Below are 25,672 nucleotides of genomic sequence, written 5' to 3'. Positions count from 1 at the left end.
GCTCGGGCACCACAGCATAGATCCGCGAGCTAACAAGGACTGCATGGCCCTCTCGTTGAGCAAAAAAAAAACAGCAAGGCGTCTTCTGTACAGTAGGCGCCAGCTTCGCACCTAACGAATACCGGGACGAATCAGAAGCTCTTTGTCGCTATCTTTTCTTCAACCAAATTACGGCTGCAAATGCGAAGTCAGCATATCCGTTCCTAGCGGTGAACCTTCCTTGGACAGGCCCGTCTTTATTTGCCGGTATCTCCGCTGCACGGCGCTCCTGTCAGTAGTTACTGAAGACGGCGGTTGTGCTTCACACGTCCACGGCGTGCAAGCAACGAAGTGCGATTCGTTTTTTTTTATGGAGCATGGTACCAATGTACATCGAAATTCGCATGGAAATGCAGCCCACGTAGCGGGAACAGTGTCTCACTTTGAGAAATGTGAGGTGGTGGTCTTGTTATGAGTAAACCGACGGCCGCGAAGACTTGCATGACGACTGGACATGCATGACAGTCATCCGGACGAGTCCTGCCGCAGGGGCATCTCAAATTTAGTGCTGCCATGGGACAGATGTTTGAACCGGTGTGGGGAATGTGTAAAAAAATAGTGTATGGTACATAGAATAGTACGTTATATTTGTAATTACCTGTGTGTGCCTTACTTTGGTTAATAAAGGATATGGGTGAATACCTTCTGATTCGCCCTCGTAATATCTGCGAAACGTTAACAATATCAGGGACCGCGCAGCTCAACTTCATTCATTACGTTCACTGAGAACCTTGTTTTCTGCGCTTAACTACCTTGCGTCTGCGGTTCCGAAAAAGTCTGCATATACACTTGCAAATTCGCCATTTCTAATTAATTAGCTGCAGAACGCAAAGCATTGCCACAGAAAGCTCACCTGTATCCAAGCCGCTGCTGCTAAAGGGGCCTTGATTTTTCTGAATTAATCAAGATAATTTGCCGATGGCTAATCACGCTAAGTGTGTGGAAACAAAGCAGAAGTCGTTGTTGCATTGATTCAGTATATCTTAACATAGATATAAATGTGAGTGCAGACGTATTTACACTGCCCGAAGCGTTAAGCTTCAAGAATATTCGGGGGAAAGAAGTACAAAAATTAAGTATGAAATAAAAACCTCTGGCCCGTCCGTACGCCCGTTCATCTATTGATTTGCTCATTCCATACTCGATCTCAGGCTAAATAGGGGACGATAAGTAAGTGTGGCATCATAATCTGGTGCGACATAAGTTCCCCCCCTAAGTGGAACACACCTGCATAAATGATACACTCGGTAGAACTTACGTGGAAAAAAGATTGTGAGTGCATGTTTCCACAATCCAAAGCATCATGTACGCCGCAATGGTGACCACCAACTCATTCTCGCTACACGCACAGCGCCTTTCAATTTAAGACTTCCGAGATCCAGCCCACGTTGTATATGGCCCTACGCCCAGGCAACATGTCAGGGAAATCCCGTGTTTAACTGTTGTTGCTATATTATTCATTCGTTGCGTTTCAGTGGACAGCCCATACCCAGAGTGGAATACACGGAAGAGGAAACAAAAACATGGTAAGCCTGCACTCACGAAAAGTTATTCTTGCTGTTCGCGGCAAAGCGCGAAATGTCATCGAACGAATGAATAAACAAGGCCCTACAGTTTGCATTGCATATGTATATCGCGAAATATGTCGGAGCCTCTCGGATAGAAAGGTAGCGTTGCTTCACGCTTAGCAATATATGAAAACACCCGGAATGTGCATCACTTGGAAATTTTCCCAAAGATGATGATCACACTCACAAGGTACACAACTCAGCAGCCCGCAAGACGTCGGAAAGCTAGCTAAGCAAATGTATATAACAGGAATGACGACCTCGCAAATGACGTGCATTTCTTTGTATGTGCATACTTCCTGTCACATATAGGCCGCACAGTGAAGTTCACTAAGCGAACAGCAGGCTCTCGAAAAAAATGTACATGGAGCTAGTTAACAATGCACAGGCTGGGAAGTACTCAGAAGGTGAAAATACTAAGGTAATTGATGCGACGTTTTTATCAAGCTTATTTGTGCTTCCCTTCCCTTTGAAATGCTTCGGTCACGGCGCTCGTGTTTAATACGTGTCTCCTCATATTTTCGCCTACTTGCTAATTTCACCAAAAGCAAGCCGGTTTCCTTTCTTTTTCCCTTTTTTTTTCTTAGGCCGCACACGGCTATTGTTCCCAATTTCGACAGCCTAATCCCCGCTGAGCAAAGGACTCTTTCACTTTCCTTTCAAGAGCTCGCCCTGCGATATCCTGACAATAGAGCTACAAAAGAGGTATACAGTTCCAATGTTAAGTACAAATACACATTACACAGCCCGAACGGATGTCATTACACTCAACAGAGCAAGCATTGTTAACTCTGTGAAGGCAGGGATTTCGCTTCCCACATTTCTTGGCGCTCGTTAAGAGCACGTCACCGAGAAAACGTTCACAAAAAAGGAAGAAAAAAAAACAGGCATCAAGAGACATGGCGGCACCCAAGGGATCGCCGTGAAAAGGACCTATACGTGGGCAATACATCGGCAAGTAAGTTATCCTTGCATCATTAAGAACCATCCTGCGTTTGCGAAAGGCGAATGTGGTCAAGGCACTTGCGAAACGACAAAGGCAATGCTTATGCTCCCTTTGTACGTTCTCGTTTGTTAGCTTTTTGTAAGAACTGCGTTCCTTGGCTTTTTGTTCTTTTATTTAGTCGGCGGCCAGACTTTCTCCGCTGGTAGAATGATGAAGAGTAAGGCAGAACCGTAGGGAATAGAAGAGGCCGTCAGTGGTGAAAAAAAAACTATAGAAATGAAGAACACCACGTTGCGCCTAATGACTTTCGCAGAAAAATTAACGGGTTGAGGAAGCTATCCGCTTACTTTGACAACCGAATTGTATGGCTTAAGCGTACTCAGCTGTATTTTTTTTGTGTGTGCAAATATGAAATCATGCCACCTGACGCGGCACATCGTGCAGTGCGAGTTAATGATCTTGCTCTTGATATGATACTTGATGCTTCATTCTTGACACTCCAGGGGTGTCGTGTTCCGGGAGCTAACGAAACTGTACAAGACTCACGCCTGCCGCGAGCACAACCACATATTCCCGCTGCTCATCGAGAACTGCGGCTACCGAGAAGACAACGTTCCGCAACTCGAAGACGTGTCCAACTTCCTCAAAGGTGAGACATACGTTGTCGTTCCTCCGCTTCAAATTCACGTGCTCATGCAGGAACAATTTTTTTTTTAATTAACCATCAGGTCATTTTTTTGTTTACACTCTGCGCGCATTCCTTATCGGAGTTGTCATCAGCTGGCATCTCTTCCTCGCAGATGTGATTATGACTCGAGTGCATTTTGTACCCCCCGTACCGTCCCCTCGGACTATCGGCAGTGCTCTGCGTACTAATCTCAGCCGCTTAGAAGAGAGACGGGCCTCGGAATCAAAAATCCTGGGATCTTGTCAGAACGCCACTGCGCATAAAGCCACCAAAGTGCCAACGCGCTTCTTGAAAGCAACTGGGCTGTATTAGGTCTTGTGAATATGTGTGAGGAAACACGAGTGTGTGCAGAGTACTGGCTTTTTGATTCTTCATAAAGTGACTTTCCTCCTTTCCTCTTACCGACGTATAAGGTAGCCAACTGGGTTCGACCGTTGTTAACCTCCCAGTCTTTCTTTTTCTTTTTTTTTGTCCGTCTTTCTCGTCAAACAAACAGTTTCTTTTTTATATCAACTAGGGAACACAATGGGAAGTCTGTAGATCCACAAGGATCCCTGTAACTATGCCGGGAAGCAAGGCTATGGGACTGAATTCTTTTTCTCGAGAGAAACGGCGTCTTGTAGTTACTAGCGGCGACATAGGTCAAGTCTGTCAGAAAGTTCCAGCCTCTATTAGAAAACACTGTGTTAGATGCTGGTTTCCCGATAATGTCACCAACAATAATGATGCAAATATGATTATTCAAAAATTGGCTGCAATTTTACCTGGCGTTCACTGGGGATAAGGTATAATATATATATATATATATATATATATATATATATATATATATATATATATATATATATATATATATATATATATATATATATATATATATATATATATATATATATATATATATATATATATATATATATTATAAATGAGTTGATTCAGCATATGAGTGCGGTCTTGCGTGTGTACTGTATGGCAAGACAGCGGTTGCAACCAGCAGACAGGAGGCTTCGCAGGAAGCATCGCTTTAATACGCAATGAAATATTCCGTGACGCAGAATTATCAGAACACACACACTTAAAGGGCACCTTTCGAAACAAAGACGATTGGCTGTACTCGTTATGGAGGTGAGTCACCTCCTAAACGCGTACCTGCCGATTGTTCTGTAAAAGGGCACGTCCAGTATGCGGAGCTCTTCCAAGCAAAACACACCGGCTTGTTCATGCTTAAATTTCGCACAGTTTCCACGCCTGATTCCCAGTTTGCTACCGCGCTTTTAGGGATTACTTGCTTTCTTGGTCCAGAATAAATTCGAAGTGCATATCGTAGGCTGCGATGCCACGGAATATACTACATTTCGTTTTTGTTTTGTTTAGTGTAATCATGGCAGAAGACGCCCATATTTCGGATTGATCGTGACAAAAGAAAAGCAATGCCAACCATTGTTATACACTAAGTGTGCTGAAAGAAATGCTAATTCTGTGCGAAACATGTTTTTTTTTTATATTCTAGTGCGAGAGGACCAGAAGTTGAGTTAGACAACTCACTTACACGTAGCGCTCCTATTTAGTGGAACCGTTCCAAATTCACCAAACCGTAAAGCCTGCTTTGCTGGTCGCGACAGTTAAATAGGAGCGACTTGACTGCCAGCTGCAGCCTGCTGGAAACTGCCGACTTCTCGATTCATTAGCTCTGGCCCATCCTCGCGGGAGTGGGGAAGGAATTACATGTACGTTGGCTTCGCCTAAATCGTTCATGAAGTGCCCGAGTCATCGGAACTGGCGCAGGTCTAAGGTTTGTCCAAACTAACGGTCAGAGAACACTCGAACGCTGCTTTTCCTTTTCCCTTTGATTACTGCTGGTCTAGTAGCGCATAAGTAAAACGCGCAATTCAGCAAGTTCCTTTCGCAAATAGCCACTCCTGTCACAGCGGTCGCTGCGTTCCTCATCCTCAATATTTAGATAATTAAGCGCGCCGCAGGATTCAGGAGCTCCACAAAATACAAACCTATATGCCGAAAATAGCGTCCGCTTTGGATTACCAGATGGCATTATTAGTCTACAAGCGTACAACAGCCATACAACATTTCTATCAACTTCTTTGGGGGAGGGGAGGACTTCCCGGAAAGCCATATGGAGTATAAAACAAAATCAAATAAATGTTTCGAATTGCGCACCCCGCCGGAATTACACCAATGTCCCTGTAAAATTATCTTCCGTCAACATGCCTACCACATTCCTCACTAATTTGTAATGTCCGGCCACAATTTATTCAGGAACGTTAATTTAATGTTATACGTGAAGCAGTCCTTGCGTGTTATATTATTGGTACGAAGGTCTGCTTTGAAGGTTGATACATGTTGTTCATCTTGAAATTATTTCTTTCTCTCTTTATTGATACTGTCAGCCCTTTCTCTAGGGCCATTACAGGAGTGGAGAAAAAATAATAGAAAAAGCAATGTCAACACATCTGATTCAGGCAGGGCGTACAATACATCTGAATACAACGTACAAAAAACAAATTGCATTGCATATACATTGTAATAGGGCAAGCAGAAAAAAACCAATCAATGTACCTTGACGCATGTAAAATAAGAACAACATACACAGATAACAAAATCATAAAATAAGATGATTCAGAAAGTCACATCATTAACGCACCGCGCTCTCGGAATAAATAATGGCATGCAAATTACTCAGAAAACTATTTAAACAGGTAGACTGAACTACCAAATCGGGAAGCATGTCCCACTCTTTTATCGTTTTTATATTTAAATGTGTCATTATGGGTTACCGGAGGGAGAATATACATTCTGTGGCGATGTCTAGAAGATTCATTATTAGAAATTTCAACATAGTTCGTCCTATTAATTTTGATTTCATTATGAATAATAAGGAACAGGAACTTCAGCCTATCATACTTAGTCTTTAATTCTAAATAGGGAAGATTCGCAAGCTGACAGTTTTGAAGGGGAGTGAAGTCGACCACATTTGTTGAAAATGAATCGAGAAGCTAGCCTCGGAATCCTTTCCAGTTTCTTATGATTTTCTTTTTTGTGTAAGGATCCCAGACAATTTTCGTGTACTCAATGATTGTTCTGACCAGTGTTCTATAGACGAAGTTTTTAACTTCAGAGGTTGCTGTGTGTAAATTTCGTCTTAGGCTCCAAAGCTCATTATTCGCCGTCTTACTTTCTGTACATACCTATTCCAGCTTAAGTCCCTTCTAAATAATAAACTCAAATATTTGTGCTCCTCTACCTTTTCAAGCTTGTTGCCATGTATATTATAAGGAAATTGCAGGATCTTCTTTTTTCTTGTAATAAACAAGCTTACTGATTTAGTTGGACTTATAGCCATTTGTCAGCCAGAACACCATTTTATAATGTTATCAAGGTTGCATTGTAATTTAATTTGGTCCCTGGAAGATTCTATATTATTATAAATAACACAGTCGTCAGCGAATAGTCTTATTTGAACAGAAATGTGGTGTGTCAAGTCATTCATGAAAATAATAGAAGAGGTCCTAGGACACTTCCCGGAGGTACTCCAGATAACACCGGTTGAAGACTGGACCTATGCGCGTTTATTTGAGCGTACTGCTGACAGCACTGTAAGTAGGATGTAAACCACTTTCTGAGGTTAGGATTCTTAAACACACTATTAATTTGGAACAAAAGTTTGGAGTGGGAAACTTTATCAAATGCTTTGGCAAAATCCAAACATATGAGGTCCATCTGTCCACGGGAATTTATCGTTTGTGAAGTGTCATTCTCTTATTCAACGTTTCTTCTTGCTTATTTTTCTTATTCTAGACTGCACAGGCTTTACGCTGAGGCCTGTAGCAGGGCTCCTTTCCTCAAGAGACTTCCTGGCTGGCTTGGCATTCCGCGTATTTCACTCCACGCAGTACATCCGTCATCCTTCTCAGCCACTTTACACACCTGAACCGTGAGTACTTCCGACTTTGGCGTGCACTCAGTCTTCAGCATCCCTATGCTCTTTTTATTTCCTTCAAATAGAAAAATTTCGATATAAACAACAGTATCTCTAACCTGATCAAAACCCTTTTCCATCATTGTAGCTTTTTAACGTCATTATTCGCAAAAATTTACGAGAATACATAGGCTAATGAACGAGCAAACAGGAGCTACGTTGGAGGCACCGTATACCAATAGTTTAAGCATCTTATTGGGACTGGTGTTTAGCATTGAATTTTTATGCCTTTCTACTGTGGCCGCGGCTGGTGAACGCCCGTGAAATAACACGGCAGATGCCGCTACATGACGATCCACATTCTCGGTCAATGAAGAACTCAATGAGCCGGAATATGGCATTATTTTACATTTATGACTTTTTATGAGAACAAAACACTACGCGTTAGTAAAGAAATCAATGAGCCGGAACATGGCATTATTTTACACTTATGTATTTTTATGAGAACAAGTTACTTTAAAAAAATGTAAATCGTCGCTTTTATGAAGAACATGATGGTGATGCTTTGAAAATGTAATCCCGGCATTCGGTCAAAGAATGCGTTGTTGCAAATTTCTAACAGACCACATGGAAATAAGAAGATACTATTCAAGCTATTGAGTCTTTCGACGTTCCTATGGTCTGTGAAACATATAGAAAAGTTCCAAATGGACATAGCAGTGCAAAAAATACTGGAACTACAAGAGTTGCCAATCAATTTCCCCAGAATTCTGGATTGTCATCCAACAGGCTTCACCAGAATTGCATAGCCATCACTTCATCTCCTACCATTGCCTAAATTCTCTTTTTTCCTTTCGTTAGATCAGAACTCTCCTTTCTGCAATCAAATGCTCTATTCATGAATTTTTGTGCAGACCGATCCAGGCATTTATTATTGATCAGCTTTCGAAATACCTCTGAGCGATTCCTCTCGCACGGCTTGTTTGTTTATTGGTCCGCCCACTGAAGCTTAACCACTGAAGCTTTCTCTGGGAATGCGAAAGAAAAAACAGTGACAGCGCATGTCTTCCACAGCATTCATACTTTGTTTGCTTGCTACTAGCACGAAAACTTTGCACTCTAAATGCGCAACACGGAATGCTCTTTCTGCCATAATGTTTGATTTATGGCTCCATTTTCCAGCCCATTGCATGTTTTTTCGTCGCGGGAAATTTTGTAGATTTTTTTTCTTTCTCGTCAGGAACTCCTAGTATTGCATTGCAGATAATGATTCTCGTTTTTATTACGACACAAAAAAATGATTCAATCTTTACTACCTTGTTGTTTATTCACTGAAAGTTCCTAACCATCTTAACTTTTCTCTGAAGAAGGGAAAATTGTCATCGATATGAGGCGAGCACGAGGGTACGAAGGAAAATCCGCTCGGCTGTGACCTTGAGGAACGTGTTCGCTTGCCGCATTGGTATGGCCAGTCCACCTACGTGCCACCGCTTGTAGATCTGAAAAAAAAAAACTATTGAGCACGTAAGGAATGCACGTTAGCTCTACGAGGAAAGAGAGATATAACAAGGAGGCAGTAGAAAGGAACAGAGTGGGCGCTACTCCCATTTTTTTTTACTTCCTCTTTGAGAAGTCTATCTCTCCTTGTTGCACTATCATGCATTCGTTATTCTTCAACCAACTTGCCCCGCAACACATATTATGGAGCACCTGTCGTGCAGTGGCCTTCAATACGACGTCTAGCGCATCGATTGCCAGACCGCATCAAGTGAACGAAAAGACTTCGACACTGGCCACACCTCCCTCGCCGCAGAAAGCTATAGCGTGACTGCAGTAATTGGAAGTCCACCGGTGTCAGCGACCAATTGTAGGCCTGCTGCGCGTGTTACTTTGTGCGAGCAGATCTCACTCTATCCCCGTTTTTTTTTTCATCTTTCTATTTCCCTATTTCTTGTCCTGCTACTATTGTGGGGTTAGCAAACCGGATGCTTGTTTGCTTGACCCCCCCCCTTTTTTTTTTCTTTTCCTTGCTATCTTCCATCCAGGCTGCTGAGAAACGAGGCTTCGAAGTTGAAATGTTCACCCTGGACCTGTGGGGAAACACGGAATCAAAGCGTTTCCACAGAAGTAGTTTTAAGTGTACTATCCGAGATAACCAGGGCGCCAGCATAATCGTAGGCAAAGGCCAAATTAATCATGAGCTCCAAGCACAAGGGCCGGAAACATGGCAGCATAGCAAGTCCCGTTTTCAGTAACAATACTTTGGGACCCTCGTCTGTATTTTGAGCTTTCTTTATTTGCTTAGCGTATGAATAAACTCAAACTTCAAACTTGAAGAAAAAGAATGTTTTACCACAGGGTATTCCGTTACAGTTTGAAGTCATTCCCAGCTAGATTAAAATTCCTTTTGTCAAACGTTCTCCTCTGGGGAATTACACAGAACTTGTTATTGAAGGAAGCTCACCAGGAACTGCAGTATAAATCTGCACGTTAGCTTTTATGTTTGATATCCACAGGGTTCCTCATCAATCCGCGCCGAAAGTAGGTCGAAGCAGCAAAGAAAATTGTATTAAAGTCTCGACTTTCGTTCGCCGAAACTGCGATCTGATTAGGGGACACGCGGCAGTGGAAGGCTCCGGAATAATTCTGACCACTTCAGGTTCCTTGAATGACAACTTGAACCTAAGTGCACGAGCCGTTTTGCATTTCGTTTACTGTATGAACGCGGTCACCGTGAGCGTGATTAAACTAGCGGCCCCGAGCTCAGCGTTGCAGCGGCATAGCCACACGGATACAGGCGCTGGATGGCACAAAAGAAAGCCGTAAGGGTTTCTCGGTAAGAAAGCGTCGCTGTTAAAGCAAACTTGGTCCTGGTCCAGGCGCAGAAATGGCGGATCAATTCGTTTCACGAGCAGTCGCTCTGTCCTCTGGGCTAAACAGGGCACTGTAGCAGAGTACAAGGCGAGGGCGAAACAACCGATAGCTAGGTAAGCAGGGACAATATTACGGTAAACGAGGTTTGTCAAATGAGTTTCCTTTGTCGGCATCATTATCATCATGATAAGCAGTCGCCAGCAGCAGCAGCCTCTTCTTTGTCCACTGCAGGACGAAGGCCTCTCCCTGCGATCTCCAATTACCCCTGTCGTGCGCCAACCGATTCCAACTAACGCCAGCGAATTTCCTATTTTCATCGCCCCACCTAGTCTTCTGCCATCCTCGAATGCACTTCGCTTCTCTTTGTATCCATTCTGTAACCCTAATGGTCCAACGGTTATCTAACCTGCGCATTACATGACCTGCCCAGCTCCATTTTTTCTCTTAATGCCAATTATAATATTGACTGTACCCGTTTGCTGTCTGATCCGAACCGCTCTTTCTGTCTCTTAACGCTATGCCCTATGGATCATCATTATTATCATTATCATTATCATCAGCATTATTATTATTATTATTATTATTATTATTATTATTATTATTATTATTATTATTATTATTATTATTATTATTATTATTATTATTATTATTATTATTATTATTATTATTATTATTATTATTATTATTATTATTATTATTATTATTATTGGCGTTATGCCATTATTCACATTCCTTTGTAGCTGCGTGCGATACTCTCTCAGACGGATGACAATTCGCCCCTTTCCATAAAACCCTTCACTGCCTTGCAGATTTCCACGGAATTAATTTGCCATATTTGTGGCTCCTGCGCTGTGAGTTGTCGATGAATTCGCCTATTTCCTGCAATCTGCTAACCGGCTGGTTAACTCAAATGGAATCAATCGCGCCAGAAAGGCTTTTATAGCGCTTAGTTTGATCCCCGGCGCGGAATAGTTTTTCTTGAACTGCGATGCTTTCTTTTCTTTTCTGAGAAACCCGTGTGGGGCTCCCATGGCATCTCCGTCCTAATCTCGTTTGGATGACAATTTCTCCCGGTCGTGGACAGCCGTCCGCACTACGAATTTGAGCGAAACTTTCGTGGCAATTTGCTAGACTTTCTTTTCGGCTTCACATCGTTAAATAAGGGACTTGGCTTCGTAACCTGCCGTCTGTTCCTACAGAAGACAGGCACAGGTAGTCAATGAATCAATCAATATTTTATGTGTCCGGGCATAACCGAAGGTTAAATGCTATCCTACAGGGAAGCACAATAAAAAAAAGACAAAAGGTGAAACAACTATGACCAGAGGTTACAGGTTAAAAAAATTGGGCGTTCGACAAGAATTATAATGTAAGCAGAGGAACAGCAATTAAGGAACAACACAAAATTACATCCAATAGATATTACACACATAAGGACGGAAAAACCATGCCAGGAACGGAGGGGAGTCCCGCTACTAGGAAGGCTCCGGAGAAAGTGGGAAGCCCGGTACTGTAAGAAGACAACGTGTTGTGAAAAATATAAAACACTGATAAAACATGTCACATAGACCGTGCATTCTGTGAAAAGACGAGTGTCTGCTGAAAGAGGCTGAAAGGGGGAAGAGTCTGCATGCAGCTCCCCAGCAGCTTCCTTCCGAAACCGTAAATGAAGAGAAAGCCAGTAAGTAGATCCGTGCACGCAATAATGACGTAAGTCATTTTGAACAAAAAGGTGGCGCTGGTGCGGTTACGTCTGCACCGAAGTGACGGAAGCGTAGGATAGTTATTCGCACTCGACAAGCTGCCGTTGCACACGTCGCCGGCACAGAGTGATACCGTCGCTCGTATCATGCGGAAGTTGGACGACGAATTTACGCATCTTCCAACACGCAAACTAAGGAACGTTCGGTCAACATAGAAAAAGGAATTATAATAAGATGCCACGGTGAAAATATTCGCGGGGTAGTCAACGTCGTATCTTGCGGTGACTGATAATGCAGGTATATCAGCGAGACACGTGATTTCAGGTAACGAGTGAAGCAGCACGTGTATGACGTGTGAAAGCAGCACGTGACCTCGCGTGTTGTTGACGGAAATGCAGTCAGTAGGCCACAATATTGAGGGGCAAATGCACGTGTTTGAACTAAAGGAAAATAAGCTCAGGTCAACACTACTGATATTTATGATTATAGCTATATATAGTGAGTACTAAAACGGTATTAAGAGCAGTTAAGGTTAATAAAATGCGAGAACATTAATTATCACGGAATTAATTAGGTCATGAGTAAAGACCCCTTAAGGCTAACATAGGGCTAACGTAGCAATGAGGTTCATGAAAATGAGTTAGGTTAAAATAACTAGCCCAATCGAGAAAATTAGAGATAAATAATTATGCCTCATAATTTAATTATGGGTTTGAATATTATTGAAAACTAGTTAGGTAATTATTTACTTCAGCAAGATTTGGCACCATACGACTTATTCGGCCTAATTAATTAAGCAAACGGAACTATCACATGATTACTTGTCCCTAACTAACATATTTCAATTATCGAAAAATAAATAATGAAACGTATCCATCATGCGACCACATGCATTCGGATGCGTCATAGACGCATGTCTGCGGGATGCGCGCCTGGAAAGAATGCTTACGCACTACCAGGAAAGTCCCACTAGGGAGCTTCTACTGTGACAGGGATCCCGCAGGAGCTGTCGAAACGTCATTAAGTTTCAGTTTCTTTTTCGTTTTTCTCTTTTGTTGGAGCATCGCTCCACGTTTTCTGTCTCTTTTTTTTTTCAATTATACAGTGTACTTAACTCGAAATGTCCGGGACTGGAAAATATAAGAAATCGGCAGATAGTTTGGACGTGCACGTCGGCGTACATTTCAGCGCCAAATTTAAAGACTGGAATAATAACGAGAGCGGTTCTCCAAGCACTCGCAAATGTGGAACCACTGAGACAATTACTAAAGACTAATATCAGCCCAGGTACAAAAGCCCTGCCATAAGGTTTCGTTATAATGGCCGGTATGCCATCTGGGTCGCAAGACAAAAAACGTCCTCAGGCGTCTAAGGCATTCGTTGATAGATTTTCGTCATGGATTAATAATAGTGTAACAATACAATTGAGATAAATTACGGGGTTTTATGTGTCAAACCCACTTTATGACTATGAGGAACGCCGTAGTGGAGGACTCCGGAAATTTCGACCACCTGGGGTTCTTTAACGTGCACCTAAATCTAAGCACACGTGTGCTTTCGCATTTCGCCCCCATCGAGATGCGGCTGCCGTGGCCGGCAGTCGATCCCGCGACCTCGTGCTCAGCAGCCAACACCATAGCCACTGAGCAACCACGACGGGTACCAATACAATTACGACCGTAAGTACACTACGCCATTGAAGCAGCGAGCAGATGCAGTCACGTGGATAATTTGAGCTTCTCGTTTCCAACTGCACAGGTAAACCAGTCTAACAATGGAACTTAGTGTTCTATTGAACAATGCAGACAAACAAAAGTGCCAACCATTCCACTCTGTGAAGATGTAATGGCCGTGAAAGCTGATGAAAGTTCTCAAACGAAAAGCGAAGTGCCTTCGCTGCCATTCCAGCTTCACAGAGTGTAATGGTTGTCATATTTAACGCTGTGAGTCTGGCGTCGTTGCTAGCGCGCACGTGATCGGCCTCGCGATTCTCGTTTTCGTTCACCATCGCGGGAACGCTCTTCGTCGGTGGTCGTTTCGCGCCGGTGCCGTTTACATTCTCGTTGCCGTTCCCCCCGGCGCTCCTCGTACGCATGTTGTTCTTCGGGTGTACGAAGTATACGTGTTCACCCCACCGACAACGCAGCTGTTTTTAACGCCGATGCCTCTCCTGCTTTTATACTGTGATAACGTCGACGTCACATTGCTGTTCAGGACGAGCGTTCCAATCTGTTCCACATTTTACATCTGCGCCACCGCTCTGCGCCCGTAAGAGTTTCTTAGGAGTCGCCAAGTCCATTTCCGTTGTCGTACGATGAGAGAACTATGGAACGTTAGCCATATACAGCTTTCGCTCTAAAAAAAGCAGGACTGTTGCAATATCAGTGCATTTAGATAAACGCTACAGCGGCGCATGGCATCGCATCTAAGTAAACGATGGGAACGTGCCAGGGAGACGAATGACATTGATGCGCCAAGTGAGGGCAGCTTGAAATGGGTAATCGACTCACGCGATGCACGTAAACGCTGGCGTATCGCATTGAGGGAGAGAAGGAAAACAGACTGCTGCCAGCGTGTGGGTCTCCCCTACTGACCGACAAAAACCCTCTCGCCAGAAACTAGGTCCGGCTTGTGTAGGACGAAAAGGGAATGCGCTGCATGTACACGCTGTTTGCACAGCTCCACCGCGATCGGCGAGCCAGGAATGCGAAGGGGTGGTTCGGAAGCAGACGACGCGCGGCATGAGCAGCCCATGCGTTGTTTCGCGCTTGGTTTTCGCCGCTTCCTGTAGAGAGCGATGCGCGGGTACATGAGCCACTGAGCAATATGGAAGGTATATGAAAGAATGTATATGGGCTGGGAGAGTGTTGATGTATCTGTACAGAAAAAAATTGATTCACAATGGAGGAAAAGAACTAAGAAGCTTACCAGCTTACGAGAAACAAGATGCGATGCTATCGCATCGATGTAAATGCGGCTATTGCAGCGTGAAGCACTAAATCTTCTGAAGCTATTACGGCGAAATGTGCGCCGTTGCAAATGTAATCTTTGCCATGGCAAGCGTAAATGTGAGGCGCCGGTAATTGGCTAGTGCTTACGTCTTTGTCACGCCCTTAAATGTAAGTTCAAGGAGTCGTGAGACAAGTGGCATGTGCCTTCATTTATCTGTTATCGTTTTGTTTGAGGCTAGTGGCGCCTTTTGGGTCGCAGCAGGCAATCTGGAAGACGGTTATTTAGTTCTTTATCTCAATAAAACGAACCTTTATTTGCGAATTAATCCGGACTTTGCCAACCGTGGCCACAGTTTGGTGGTCCTGCTCTTTGCTCCCGTGTTACCCTCTTACCGAATAACTTAAAGAAGAGCGCTCGCATAAACAGTGCCTTTATTCGTGCTACCTGTGCTACTCGTACAGAGACTTGCCTGCTGCCGGCTCTGTCTTCCACAGAATTACGCAATGAAGCATCAGACGCTACCTAAACATACTCAACGCAACATATATACTCCTTCGTGTACATAATTCCTTTAATCAAGCCAAGCCCTTCGTGTCATCTTTCTTTTCTGGGTTCTGGCGCGTCTGCTTGGACAGTTTATGGCCTTTTAATGCGGCCTGATCCTGGATGTAGCACAGCAGTAAACTGGGCTGGGCCCAGCGATGGTGGGCTCAAAACAGGACCGATACTGGAGGCTACGCAATCCGTGGTGGCGTGGGTCGTGTGTCCCACACAATGTCGGTTTCCGTGCCTTACGGATTTATCGGGCAGGCAAGCAATCTCTACATGCTACAAACCACGTGGCCGGAGATTAAAAGTTTAGTGGCATTTAGTCAACCGCTTCAGATACAATACAACACAATATTTATTGTGCATAAACAAAAAAAAAATTGGCAGATGCTTAGCTTGGCTAAGCCTAGTGGATTGCGAAAGCAATCTTCTGTTCAGGTTGTAGAGTTCCATACTGCTCATCGAACGTGTAGATGCAGTCTCGTCGCCATTTAAAGCATCCATAAGGCTTGCTGTCGAACGATCAGGTGTCGACAAAGTCGCGTCAGCATTGAGAGCATGCATGATACTTGTAGATGCACCCAGATCAAGAGATGTTGAACGCATTCGCCTGGCTGCATAATATGCACGCCGTTTAGCTAAACGTTGTTCCCGTTCTTCATCCGTTTCTTCCGCACGCTGCCGCTTCTTAGCTGCAGCACATCGTTGCAGCTTCACCTTATACGCATCATCCGACATACCGTGGAGGATTCGCTGGGACGACTGCGACGAGCCGAGTTGGGTGGCCGCTTTTCCACAGCTGGCGTGACGTCACGTAGAGCGAGCGCCCCTCGCTGCAGTGGCGCACAGCTGCAGCATGGAGGATTCGCTGGCACGATCGCGACGAGCCGAGTTGGGGCCCCGCTTTTCCACAGCTGGTATGACGTAACACATAGGTCACGCTAAAGGTCAATGGTGGATTCTCCGGGACGACGGCCAAGAGCGGAAACCTCGAACAGTATTGCTTTCGCAATAAAACAAAGCACAAATGGCGGGCCTGCCAAAGCCGCAGAGGGCTTGACTGGCAGGGCCCGACAGTCAGGTCACGGGAAATTGCACATGGTTATTAGCGGCGTTAGCGCTTAGCGGGTCGGAACGAAATAGTTAAGATGTTATACATAATGTTCTTTCACACTTCGAAAACCCTGAGTAATTTTTGGATTCCATGTCTCGTACTAGTTTCAAACACAGGTCTTGGCAATTTATTAAATATGGCTTGAACATAATATTGCCGCGTTCTTCTCCCATACTTCGTCTTGGGGATCCCCTACAATTCCTTCGGCCTCAGAGAACGGGCTAGTGTATACCGTATATTAAGATCGCTATTCCAGAAACCTTTAATTACGACATTTTCTGCAATCAGAGAAGTGAAGATTGGCAAATTCAACAACTTGAAAACATCTATATCTTTCCTTCGACACAAATGGTACACCTTTATTCACAACAGTGAACCTAAAATTGATTTAATTCTTGAGCTCCAACTAAGGCTGCAGTGACTATAAACAGTCAAGCCATAACGTAGAGGACACTGTACTAAAGCATTCACAACAATTTTTCGCACTGAGATTTGCATAAGTCTTTGCATGTTGAATAACACATAGGACACGGCGCGCAACCAGTTACAGAGGTGGGACAAATGCGAGTTCCATAAAATATCACAGTCAAAGCGCAACCCAAGATAACATAAGACGCGTATTTAACCGGTTGACATGTGCATGCATAATAGTCAGATCTGTGTAAGAATAACGGTTTCAGAGGCAGGATTGTTTTTCGTGAGGTTATGTAAACTTACATGTTGCGTTTTAGAAGGGTTGACGTTTATTAAATTCGCCACGAACCAGTCCATAGCTTTGTTACCTTTTTCAGTCAGGAGCTAATTGAATTGGAGAGATTAGTTGCACAGGATACAAGAACTGTATCACCGGCGTATTGATATATATGTACACCTACTACATCGGACAAATCATTCACATAAATGTTAAAGAGCAGGGGGCTTAATATCGAGCCCTGAGGAACTCCAGAATAAATGTGTGTAAAAACACCTAAACTATTACCTACTTTCACACACGGTCGTCTATCCTGCAGAAAATTAGTTAATAGATTCAAGAATGATCCGCGAAGGCCCAGCAGAGAGTTTCTGTAACAAAATATCATGACAAACACTGTAAAATGCCTTAAAAGCATCCATAATGCAAGCACAAGCTACCCGGTTGCCATTTAGTGTGGAATTTAATAGATCAAAGAAATCTAACAGTGCTTGAGTGCATTTGACAGTGTTTGTCATGACATTTTGTTACAGAAACTGCCCCTGCTGGGCCTTCATGGATCATTCTTGGATCTATTAACTAACTTTCAGGACAAATCTGTATTGATTTGATGGTAGTACACTATGCTTATCTAGGAAATGCGTTATCGTAAGATCCACATGTTTCTATAATATTTGAGCTATACAGGGTATTATCGAAATAGGTGTGTAATTTTCAATATTACTGCGTGCACCTTGCTTATGAAGTGGAATTACTGTTGCGGTTTTCATTTCCACTGGAATCACACCAGCTTCCAAAATAAAATTTAGAAGAGATAGCAATACATGTTTAATTGCGTCAAAATTCCTCTGAAGTTCACTGACAGAGATTTTGTCAAAGCCTGGCGATTTATTCACCTTAAGGTTAAAAACAATGGACCTCAATTCATCAAGGGAGAGAAGGGAACATATGCTGAATGTAACAAGCTATCTTTTAAAGTGCACACAAATGGCCACCGTTTTCTGAGTCCTGAGTTACTTGAAAAGGAGTGATTAAATTGGTTTGCCACAGTTTCATCATCTGCAGAAAAATAAAATGAAAGTCGCTGTTTAGGCGTTGAAATGTTGCCGCCTCTAAGACAGTTGATAAGGGACCACGTTTTCTTCATGTCAGGTCCGGCTTCTTGAAATTTATTTCGAAAGTAAAGTGTTTCGCAAATCTAATCATTGCATTTACCTTGTTTTTGACACATCTATATTTTAAGCGCTTGTCATCGCAGTTAGGCGAGAGCTTGGCCTTAGCCCACAGCAAGCCTTCTTCCTTCATAGCGGCTAAGATTCCACTAGTCATTCATTTCTGGCTCAGGTCACGTTGCCTAATTTTGACAACTCGTGTTGCCCCCTGCCTAAAAGAATCAAAAGCAGCTACAATTTCACGGTATATGTTTCCCGGTGACACTACATAAAAAGCTATCGCAGTCATTTTCTTGGACAAGTTTGTCAAATAACCTTGGATCAGGTTTGCCGATTTGTTTGATGACGTTAAAAGCCTCTGATAATGAGGGATTCACAGTCTTCCAGTCGACAGCAGACGAAGTAATGGTCAGAAAGCTTAACATGTGCAATGGCATATTTAACTTCTAGATTATGGGCACGAACATCTTAGATGATCAATGCAGGATGAAACAAGACGTTGAGATAGAAATTCCTCGCGAGTTTCTGCGTGAACTGTTTCAATTCCCCATTCAGACAGTGTATCTAGATGATCAGCAGCTACCCGTACTGTTGGACGTAGCGTCTCTGTACTAATGTCTCCTATGAGGCAGATACATTCATCGGTTCCTAGACGTGATAACGCTGAAGCGAGCTCAGCCAAGAAAAAAACGCCTGTTGCCACATGGGGGGCAATACACGGAAAGCAAGGCCAGAGAAAATTGATTATTCGATACGTGGAGAGTAACAGCTTCGACATGGTCGAAAGTTAAAATTTAGTTCGGAGACTGACCAAGTATTTTTTTATGAAGACAGCTACTCCCCCACCTTTCCCAATCGGACGAAATATTGACAATGTCTGAGAGCCTGGCAACGCAAAACGAGAAAATAAATCTGGAGAAATATTTGTCTCGCTGAGCACTACGATATCAAAAAGCAACGGAACAAAATATAGAATGGCTACTAAATGATCGCAGTGCTTACGAATGCTTCTTATGTTTACGCGAGTAACATGGAACGCATCGTTACCCGAACAAGAAAAAAAACGAGGAATTTCTGAAAAGTCATAGCAGACCTTGAAAGAACTACTATCCATAATTACACAAGCCTTTCAATGTCTGATTTTCAAGTTGAACGAGTGGAGCACCGTCTGTTTTCCATGCAGAAACCTAGCCATTTCTTGTCCAGACGTATCTGAAGGATTTTCCCTTTCCTTGTGTACGAGCTAGCCAGAACATTTCACGATTAAAGCGTACGAGGTTACCATTAAAAAATAACTGTGGAAAGTCATTCTGAACTAATCCAGGCAGCTATCTACGTGATCGAAACCATTGTTGCTTGGCTTCAATGTAGCGCATCTGAACAAGAATAGCTGGTGCAGTATTGTCCCTGCTCGGAAGACGGTGAATAGCAGCGACTTGAGTTGCTAGAAAGTTAGCTATCTCAAGTTTTTCTGCAAGATCACAGAGTAAATATTGCATATTCTTTTTTGGCTTGCTGGGAAACCCGTGGGTCTCGAAATTCTTTCTCCTGCTATATTGTTCCATTTCATCCATTTGCTCTCTTATTTTGTCAATCAGGTCTGACTGGAACTGGACGGCATAAGACAGCGAGTCAACATTGAAAAGCTATTCCGCCACATCAGTCTGATTGTTGCTTACTGACTCCACTACCTAGTCACATTTAGAGGAAAGAAATTCGATTGAAGTCTGTACTCCCTGTATTGCGTTCTCAATCTTTCCAACCGCGTCCTTAAATGTTAGAAGTTCTTCTACTTTCGTGGCGAGCATTTCCACATTAGATCCAAGTCGGTCTAGTTGCTCAGTTACAGCAACAAATAGCTGTGTAGACGATTCTTCTTTTGGCGTCTGCGTCAAGTATCCCTGTGTGCTTTTATCCGGTCGACATGTATGGCACAACCAGGTTCCACGTTTAACTGTACTCGTTCTCGTGTAGCTGCTTCCAGTTACTGCAGAGCGTCACTTTCCAAGGTGGTCACTTTCCTGGCAAACCGAACACGTTCAAAAATTTCGCATCCGAAAGTAACGGCTCACAAAAAGCAGCACAATCAGAAGGCATTTCTCTGCAGTCAGCGACAAAGGAATACACCAAGATGAACGTGCGCATCAAAGAACGCCAGGTGGCCAAAATAATTCCGGAGTACGCCAATTCGGCGTTGCCCTTCATTAAGATTGAGGTTTTCGCGCGCAAAACGCAGGAATTGATTTCCATTTACTTTGGAAAACCCCGTTCAACTTTAACTGCCTTCTCGCCACAGTGCTCAGACGGAATTCATATAGTGTTCTCGCTCGTGATACTTCTTTTTCTCGGCTTCGCAGGGACATCTGCCACGAGCTCCTGGGCCACGCACCACTTTTCGCGGACCCGAGTTTCGCGAGGTTCTCCCAGGAGATTGGCCTCGCGTCGCTGGGCGCCCCGGATGAATACATCGAAAAGCTGGCAACGGTGAGTGTGGAACACTGCTGTAGTTTCGTATACTGCATTATAAGTCAGGCAGCCTTGATTGAAGTCGTTGTGTCCTTTTCCATGATGGCTAAGTTGGTATGGCGATTTCGAGCCCGCCACGAAGTGACTGATGCGATCCCTAACCTCGGTAGCCGCAATCCGATGGGAATCGTGAGGCAAACACGCTTTTCCATAGCCCGTCTGAGTCAAGGGAAAAATGACACCTGGTGGGCAACGTTATTCCGAAGCCCTCTACCGAGGCGCCACTTACACAGCCGGCCTTGTGACGTTAAACCCCCATCTATCCGGTCAGGCTTCTGCTGAGGGAAGCTCTCCATTTCTCGTGTATCAGATGTGTGCACGATATTTCTGGAGGGCGTGTAAAGTCGTTCTGCGCACTCAATTACAAGATGTGGCCCCCACGTTCGTGATTGCGCAAGCTGATATTAAAGTCGAAAATTTCGCGTCGTCGCGTCTACTTCGATGTGAGCTCATGAGTATCGACCTAAGGCCATAACAAAAAAGTGTGTATGTATCGCGTTGAAAAGCGTAGGGCGTTGAAAAGCACCATGTCATCGGAATTAATCCAAAACATGCACTACAAGATAACGCATGGCAGCCGCATTGCATTAGAGCGTTAAGCGTGTCAATAAATCAGACCAATCCGCCAAGATATCTCTCTCCATCTATATATATATATATATATATATATATATATCACCGTCTATTGATATAATTTTGGCTACCTGTCTTTCTACTAGTAACAACTTGATGAGGGCTAGTTGGTTCATATAACTGAAGTTGAACAGTGCCAATAAAACAAGCACACAAGAAAGAAGCACAACAGACAAGCACTGCTTTATATTTCTATTTATCTCCGTTCTTCCGCCGAATGTGAACTTTGCAGGAGTGTCGACTCATGCTGATTGCGCGCTCCGCACACCCGACATTGAAGTATTTCATCAAGTTCGCTCTCGCGCCGCTTTTGACATTGAAAGTCACCGCCGTTAATTTGTTTGTTAGAACCGCAAAGCGGAGCGATCTCCGGGAAATCTGCTACCACCGCCTTCCTGCGTCAACCGTATTTCGCTCCTAAACCTCCTGGTCCCCTTGACGATGCAGCAACCCTGCATTTCTCTCTCATTAACAATACATTTGTCGACTGCATTTACTTTTCACTGCCGCTCATTCCTTCGTTCTACTACGCTGCCGACTATCTGATATGAACATCATGAAACTGGCCTAGTACCAGTGCTCTCTCTCGCTGAAATAGAATATCGTCAACTTGCTCTTCTCCTCAAAGTCATGCTGCCAGTATTCATTGCACGCACCTTTATTACACACCGCTTGACCAATGAAGCGGCAAAAAGAAAAGGAAAAAAGAATGAGACCTACAGGTTCGAGTGTAGCCAAATAAGCAACCTGCCTAGCAATCTACGATAACGCAGTGTTCCTGCCCAAAAAAAGTTTTAAAAGCCTCCACTCGTGACAGATTAACGAACGAGCCCACAGAGGCAGACATAAGAGACCGCAGAACTTCAAAGAACTTTACATGGAAAGTAAAACGAACACGAATAGTTTCCACGAAAGGAAATTCAAGATTTAATAAATGATCGAAAAATGTAGATAAATTAAACAGGGAAAGGAAACGACAACGTAGAACAGCTAGCTCACGTGTCGCCATTTTTATTTTAAAGTCCTATATTTGGATCTGTTTGAAAAAGCGTCCCCTCATTAGAGAAGCGAGGAAGTGAACGACAAAGTACGAGGTTACTTGGAGCAGCACTACGCGATAGTAAAAACCGTCCAACACGAAGTACCATGTATATAAGTGCGTAGTAAAACGCCGTGCCGGGTTTACAAACGATGCAGTCTCTACAGTACACTCGTTTTCTTTTTTTTGTTGTTATTCTACCCACTAAGCCTCGTTTAATCCCAGTTGGTATCCTCGCTAAGCCTCGGAGCAGCAGCATTTACGTTTTACACTGACGAGTGCATTAGAAGAGGCTTAAGTGAAACACATTCATAAAGGGGAAAAAGATATGGCGTTTCACGCACCAAAACCACGATCTTGTTATGGGGCATGACCTAGTGGCGGAATCCGGAATAATTTGTACCACGTGTGGTTCTTTAACGTGCGCGTAAATCTAAGTAGACGGGCGTTCTCGCACCTCACACCCATCACAATGCGGCCGCCATGGCCGGGATTTGATCCCGCGACTTCAAACTTAGCGACATTCGTAAAGTAAATTGACAGTGCATAACAGGGACCTTTATGTTTATGGAAAGTGTTAGCAGGGCCTAGAAAGCTTATTTATTTCAAATCAACAAATCAGCTCCCAAAAAATTTGGAAGACGCTTAAGCTTCACCTTTAAGGGTGGAACGCGATAGCGTTCAAGGACCCCTTGCTACTTTTCATGCTTCCCAGCAACTGCAGCTTATGTAACCGTAACATTTAGCGGGTAATGCTGACTGCGAACGCTATGCAGGAAGGCGAGCTTTCTGGTAGAAACGCGGCCTCTTGTGTAGGTCTATCTCCTGTTATTGTTTCGCACTTTGAATATTTCAGTCTGAAAAGAGCTATTATAAAGGACATGCGCTGTCGGTGTTTTTTTTTTCCTTGCATTTGTTTCTGGGCTGCCGTTCTCAAAATTCCGAGGCATAACTTTGTGAAGAATGACAGGCAAGGTATGAGTAACTTTTGGTGGTAGAGAAATGGTTGGGTATATGCGTGGTTCGGAATTTGGAAGGAAATTCTTTTTGCCGATATGACGTCAGAGACAGGCGCCGGATTTTCTGCGACGGGGGTTCCTTAACGCCCTCGCGTTAAAAATTCACCGACGATTACGATACTCCCTCGGGAGAAATTTGAGCGCAGCTCCGTACGTGTTTTTACTTCGCGATATATTTTAGGCACCGATCCTACCACCGCACCGACTGGTGGCAAGACATGCTGCGCTATAAATATACGTGCAACTGCAGCTTATGCAACTACAATGCTTACGGGAAAGCGCTTGCGGCGTACGCTAAACGCGAAGGCCACCTTTCTAGTGCTTTTAGAGCAAAGCTTTCTTCTTTGCCTCTTTCTTCGACTCTCCGCTGGTGCCGCTACTGCTGCTGCTGCTGCTGTCTTTCACGCCGCTAACGCCGGCCACGTCACAAAAACATAAAAGGCATGCGCTCTCGGTGTTTTGTTTCATGGCATTTGTTCATGAGCTGTCATTCTTGAAATTCGGAGGGATCACATTGGAAAGAGTGTAAGATAAGGCATGCGCCTCGAAAAGGGCCTGCGCGCTTATGCTTCAGAAAGATTATTCGTCGAACGACTGCCGTGGCGTCGACACCGAATTTTCTGCCACACGGCATCCCTTAACGCTGTCGCGTTAGTAGATGACAGGAGTGTCGCACAAAGGAAAGACGACCTGAGAAGCTCGGGCCAACACTTACGCCGCGTCGCATGTGCATAATACCCTCTGGACGCCGTAATTAGACGTTAGCTCACCGCTCCCCCCCCTTCCCCCCCCTTCCCCCCCCACACACAAATGCAGTGCAGGAGCTGCCGCGCTTGTCTCCGTGCTCACCCGCAATCGCAACAGTAGAGGGAGGAAGTGGGGGTAATGTTAATGAGGGAATAGGGAGAGAGAAGAAAGGATGCACTTTCGTGAGCTACAAGGCTGCAACCCACAATGGCGCCGAAGCGTGCACTTGGTGCCGACGAGGGGAAGGCTCGCATAAAGCGCCAAGCGGAGCGGGAACAACAAACTGAATTAACGCGGCAAGCTTGGCGAGTCGGTGATTGAACATGTTCCTAGGCGTGGGCAACGCAACCCGAACGAAAGACAAACGGAAGTACCCGATACGACTGCAGTATCGCGCTCGTACCGTGTACTTCATTTTGACTTTCGTCGGGGTGGCACTGCCCACCCCTAGGAACAAGAACAACAAAAAGAGAAGTGCAGTAGCCAAGGTAACATTTGCCATCGCGTTACGACTGTCGCATGCCATCAGTATATCTCCGCAAAATAACGTCGATGAACGCAAACAGCAGGCGAAGGTTCGCTTGCATCGATTCCCACAGTGCGTGGTATATGCATATTTTCTTTCCTTTCCCCCGCTAGGCCGGCAATGCCGCTGGCGTGGATGAATGGCTCGATGTTATGAGCGTCTCCATTACAAGGGGGCGCTGGGTTGCGCCATCAAGCTCTAGCTATTATACGGCCTAATCTCCTACCGTGGTTAAAAAAAGAAAAAGAAGAAAAAGTAAAAAGAAACAGAAGAGAAAAGAAAACCCACGTTGAATTGCCATAACGAAATTTTCTTACCCCCTATTGTGAGCTTGTTTTTTTTTACGTCTCCGTTTTTGGTCGTTTCCCTACTTTTCTTCCGCCAATGTTCCAATCGGGTCTTCCTAATCTATATTGCGGGAATGGTTACTTTCCCCCTGCTTTTGCTGAACCCAACGGCTTCAAGGAAGCCAGTGGCGATGCATAAGGTCCCTGAATAGAACTGAAAAGTAGCGACATGTTTTTAATCTTGCTGCCTGCGCTGCTGCGAGGAGCATGGAAGGTGCAGGAAAGAAGGTCTGCGTCTGCCAATTCGCTGAGCGCCGTCACGTGGTATTTTTCGCGCCCTTTTCTGCGTCCTTTTTCTTTTCCGCGTTGCGTCGCACTCGCCACCATGACAATTCGCCAAGTATCCGCGACGAGGCTTTCATGAATTTTCGATGTTTTGGTTAAGTTTAGCGGCGAACCGCGTCATTGAAAAAACGATGTTTTGGTTTTGTTTTCTGTTAGGGAATACTTTTAAGAGCGCTGGAGGTGCTAACGCCTACGAACGGAGCTTTTTTATTTGCTTTGTTGACGAGGTACGGATCTCAGGCGCGGGTAAGCTTATGCACGGCTGCTATTCTCGGTGCTCGTCGAGATTTCCTGATCGCGCTATCGTCAACAGGTGTACA

General features: G+C 44.2%; 1 protein-coding gene across 1 annotated transcript in view; it reads left to right on the top strand.

The window, feature by feature from the left end:
* Positions 1-25,672, top strand: part of Hn (phenylalanine hydroxylase) — a 126,535-nt gene that overhangs the window by 69,488 nt on the left and 31,375 nt on the right. Inside the window, exons 6-9 of the mRNA XM_075675329.1 lie at positions 1,515-1,565; positions 3,057-3,202; positions 7,055-7,190; positions 20,588-20,714. Coding sequence (XP_075531444.1) covers positions 1,515-1,565; positions 3,057-3,202; positions 7,055-7,190; positions 20,588-20,714 — 460 coding nt within the window. The remainder of the gene's footprint in view (positions 1-1,514; positions 1,566-3,056; positions 3,203-7,054; positions 7,191-20,587; positions 20,715-25,672) is intronic.

The sequence above is a fragment of the Dermacentor variabilis genome, chromosome 11 (genome assembly GCF_050947875.1).
Source record: "Dermacentor variabilis isolate Ectoservices chromosome 11, ASM5094787v1, whole genome shotgun sequence".
NCBI lineage: Eukaryota > Metazoa > Arthropoda > Arachnida > Ixodida > Ixodidae > Dermacentor > Dermacentor variabilis.
This window is presented reverse-complemented; position numbering and strand designations above follow the sequence as displayed.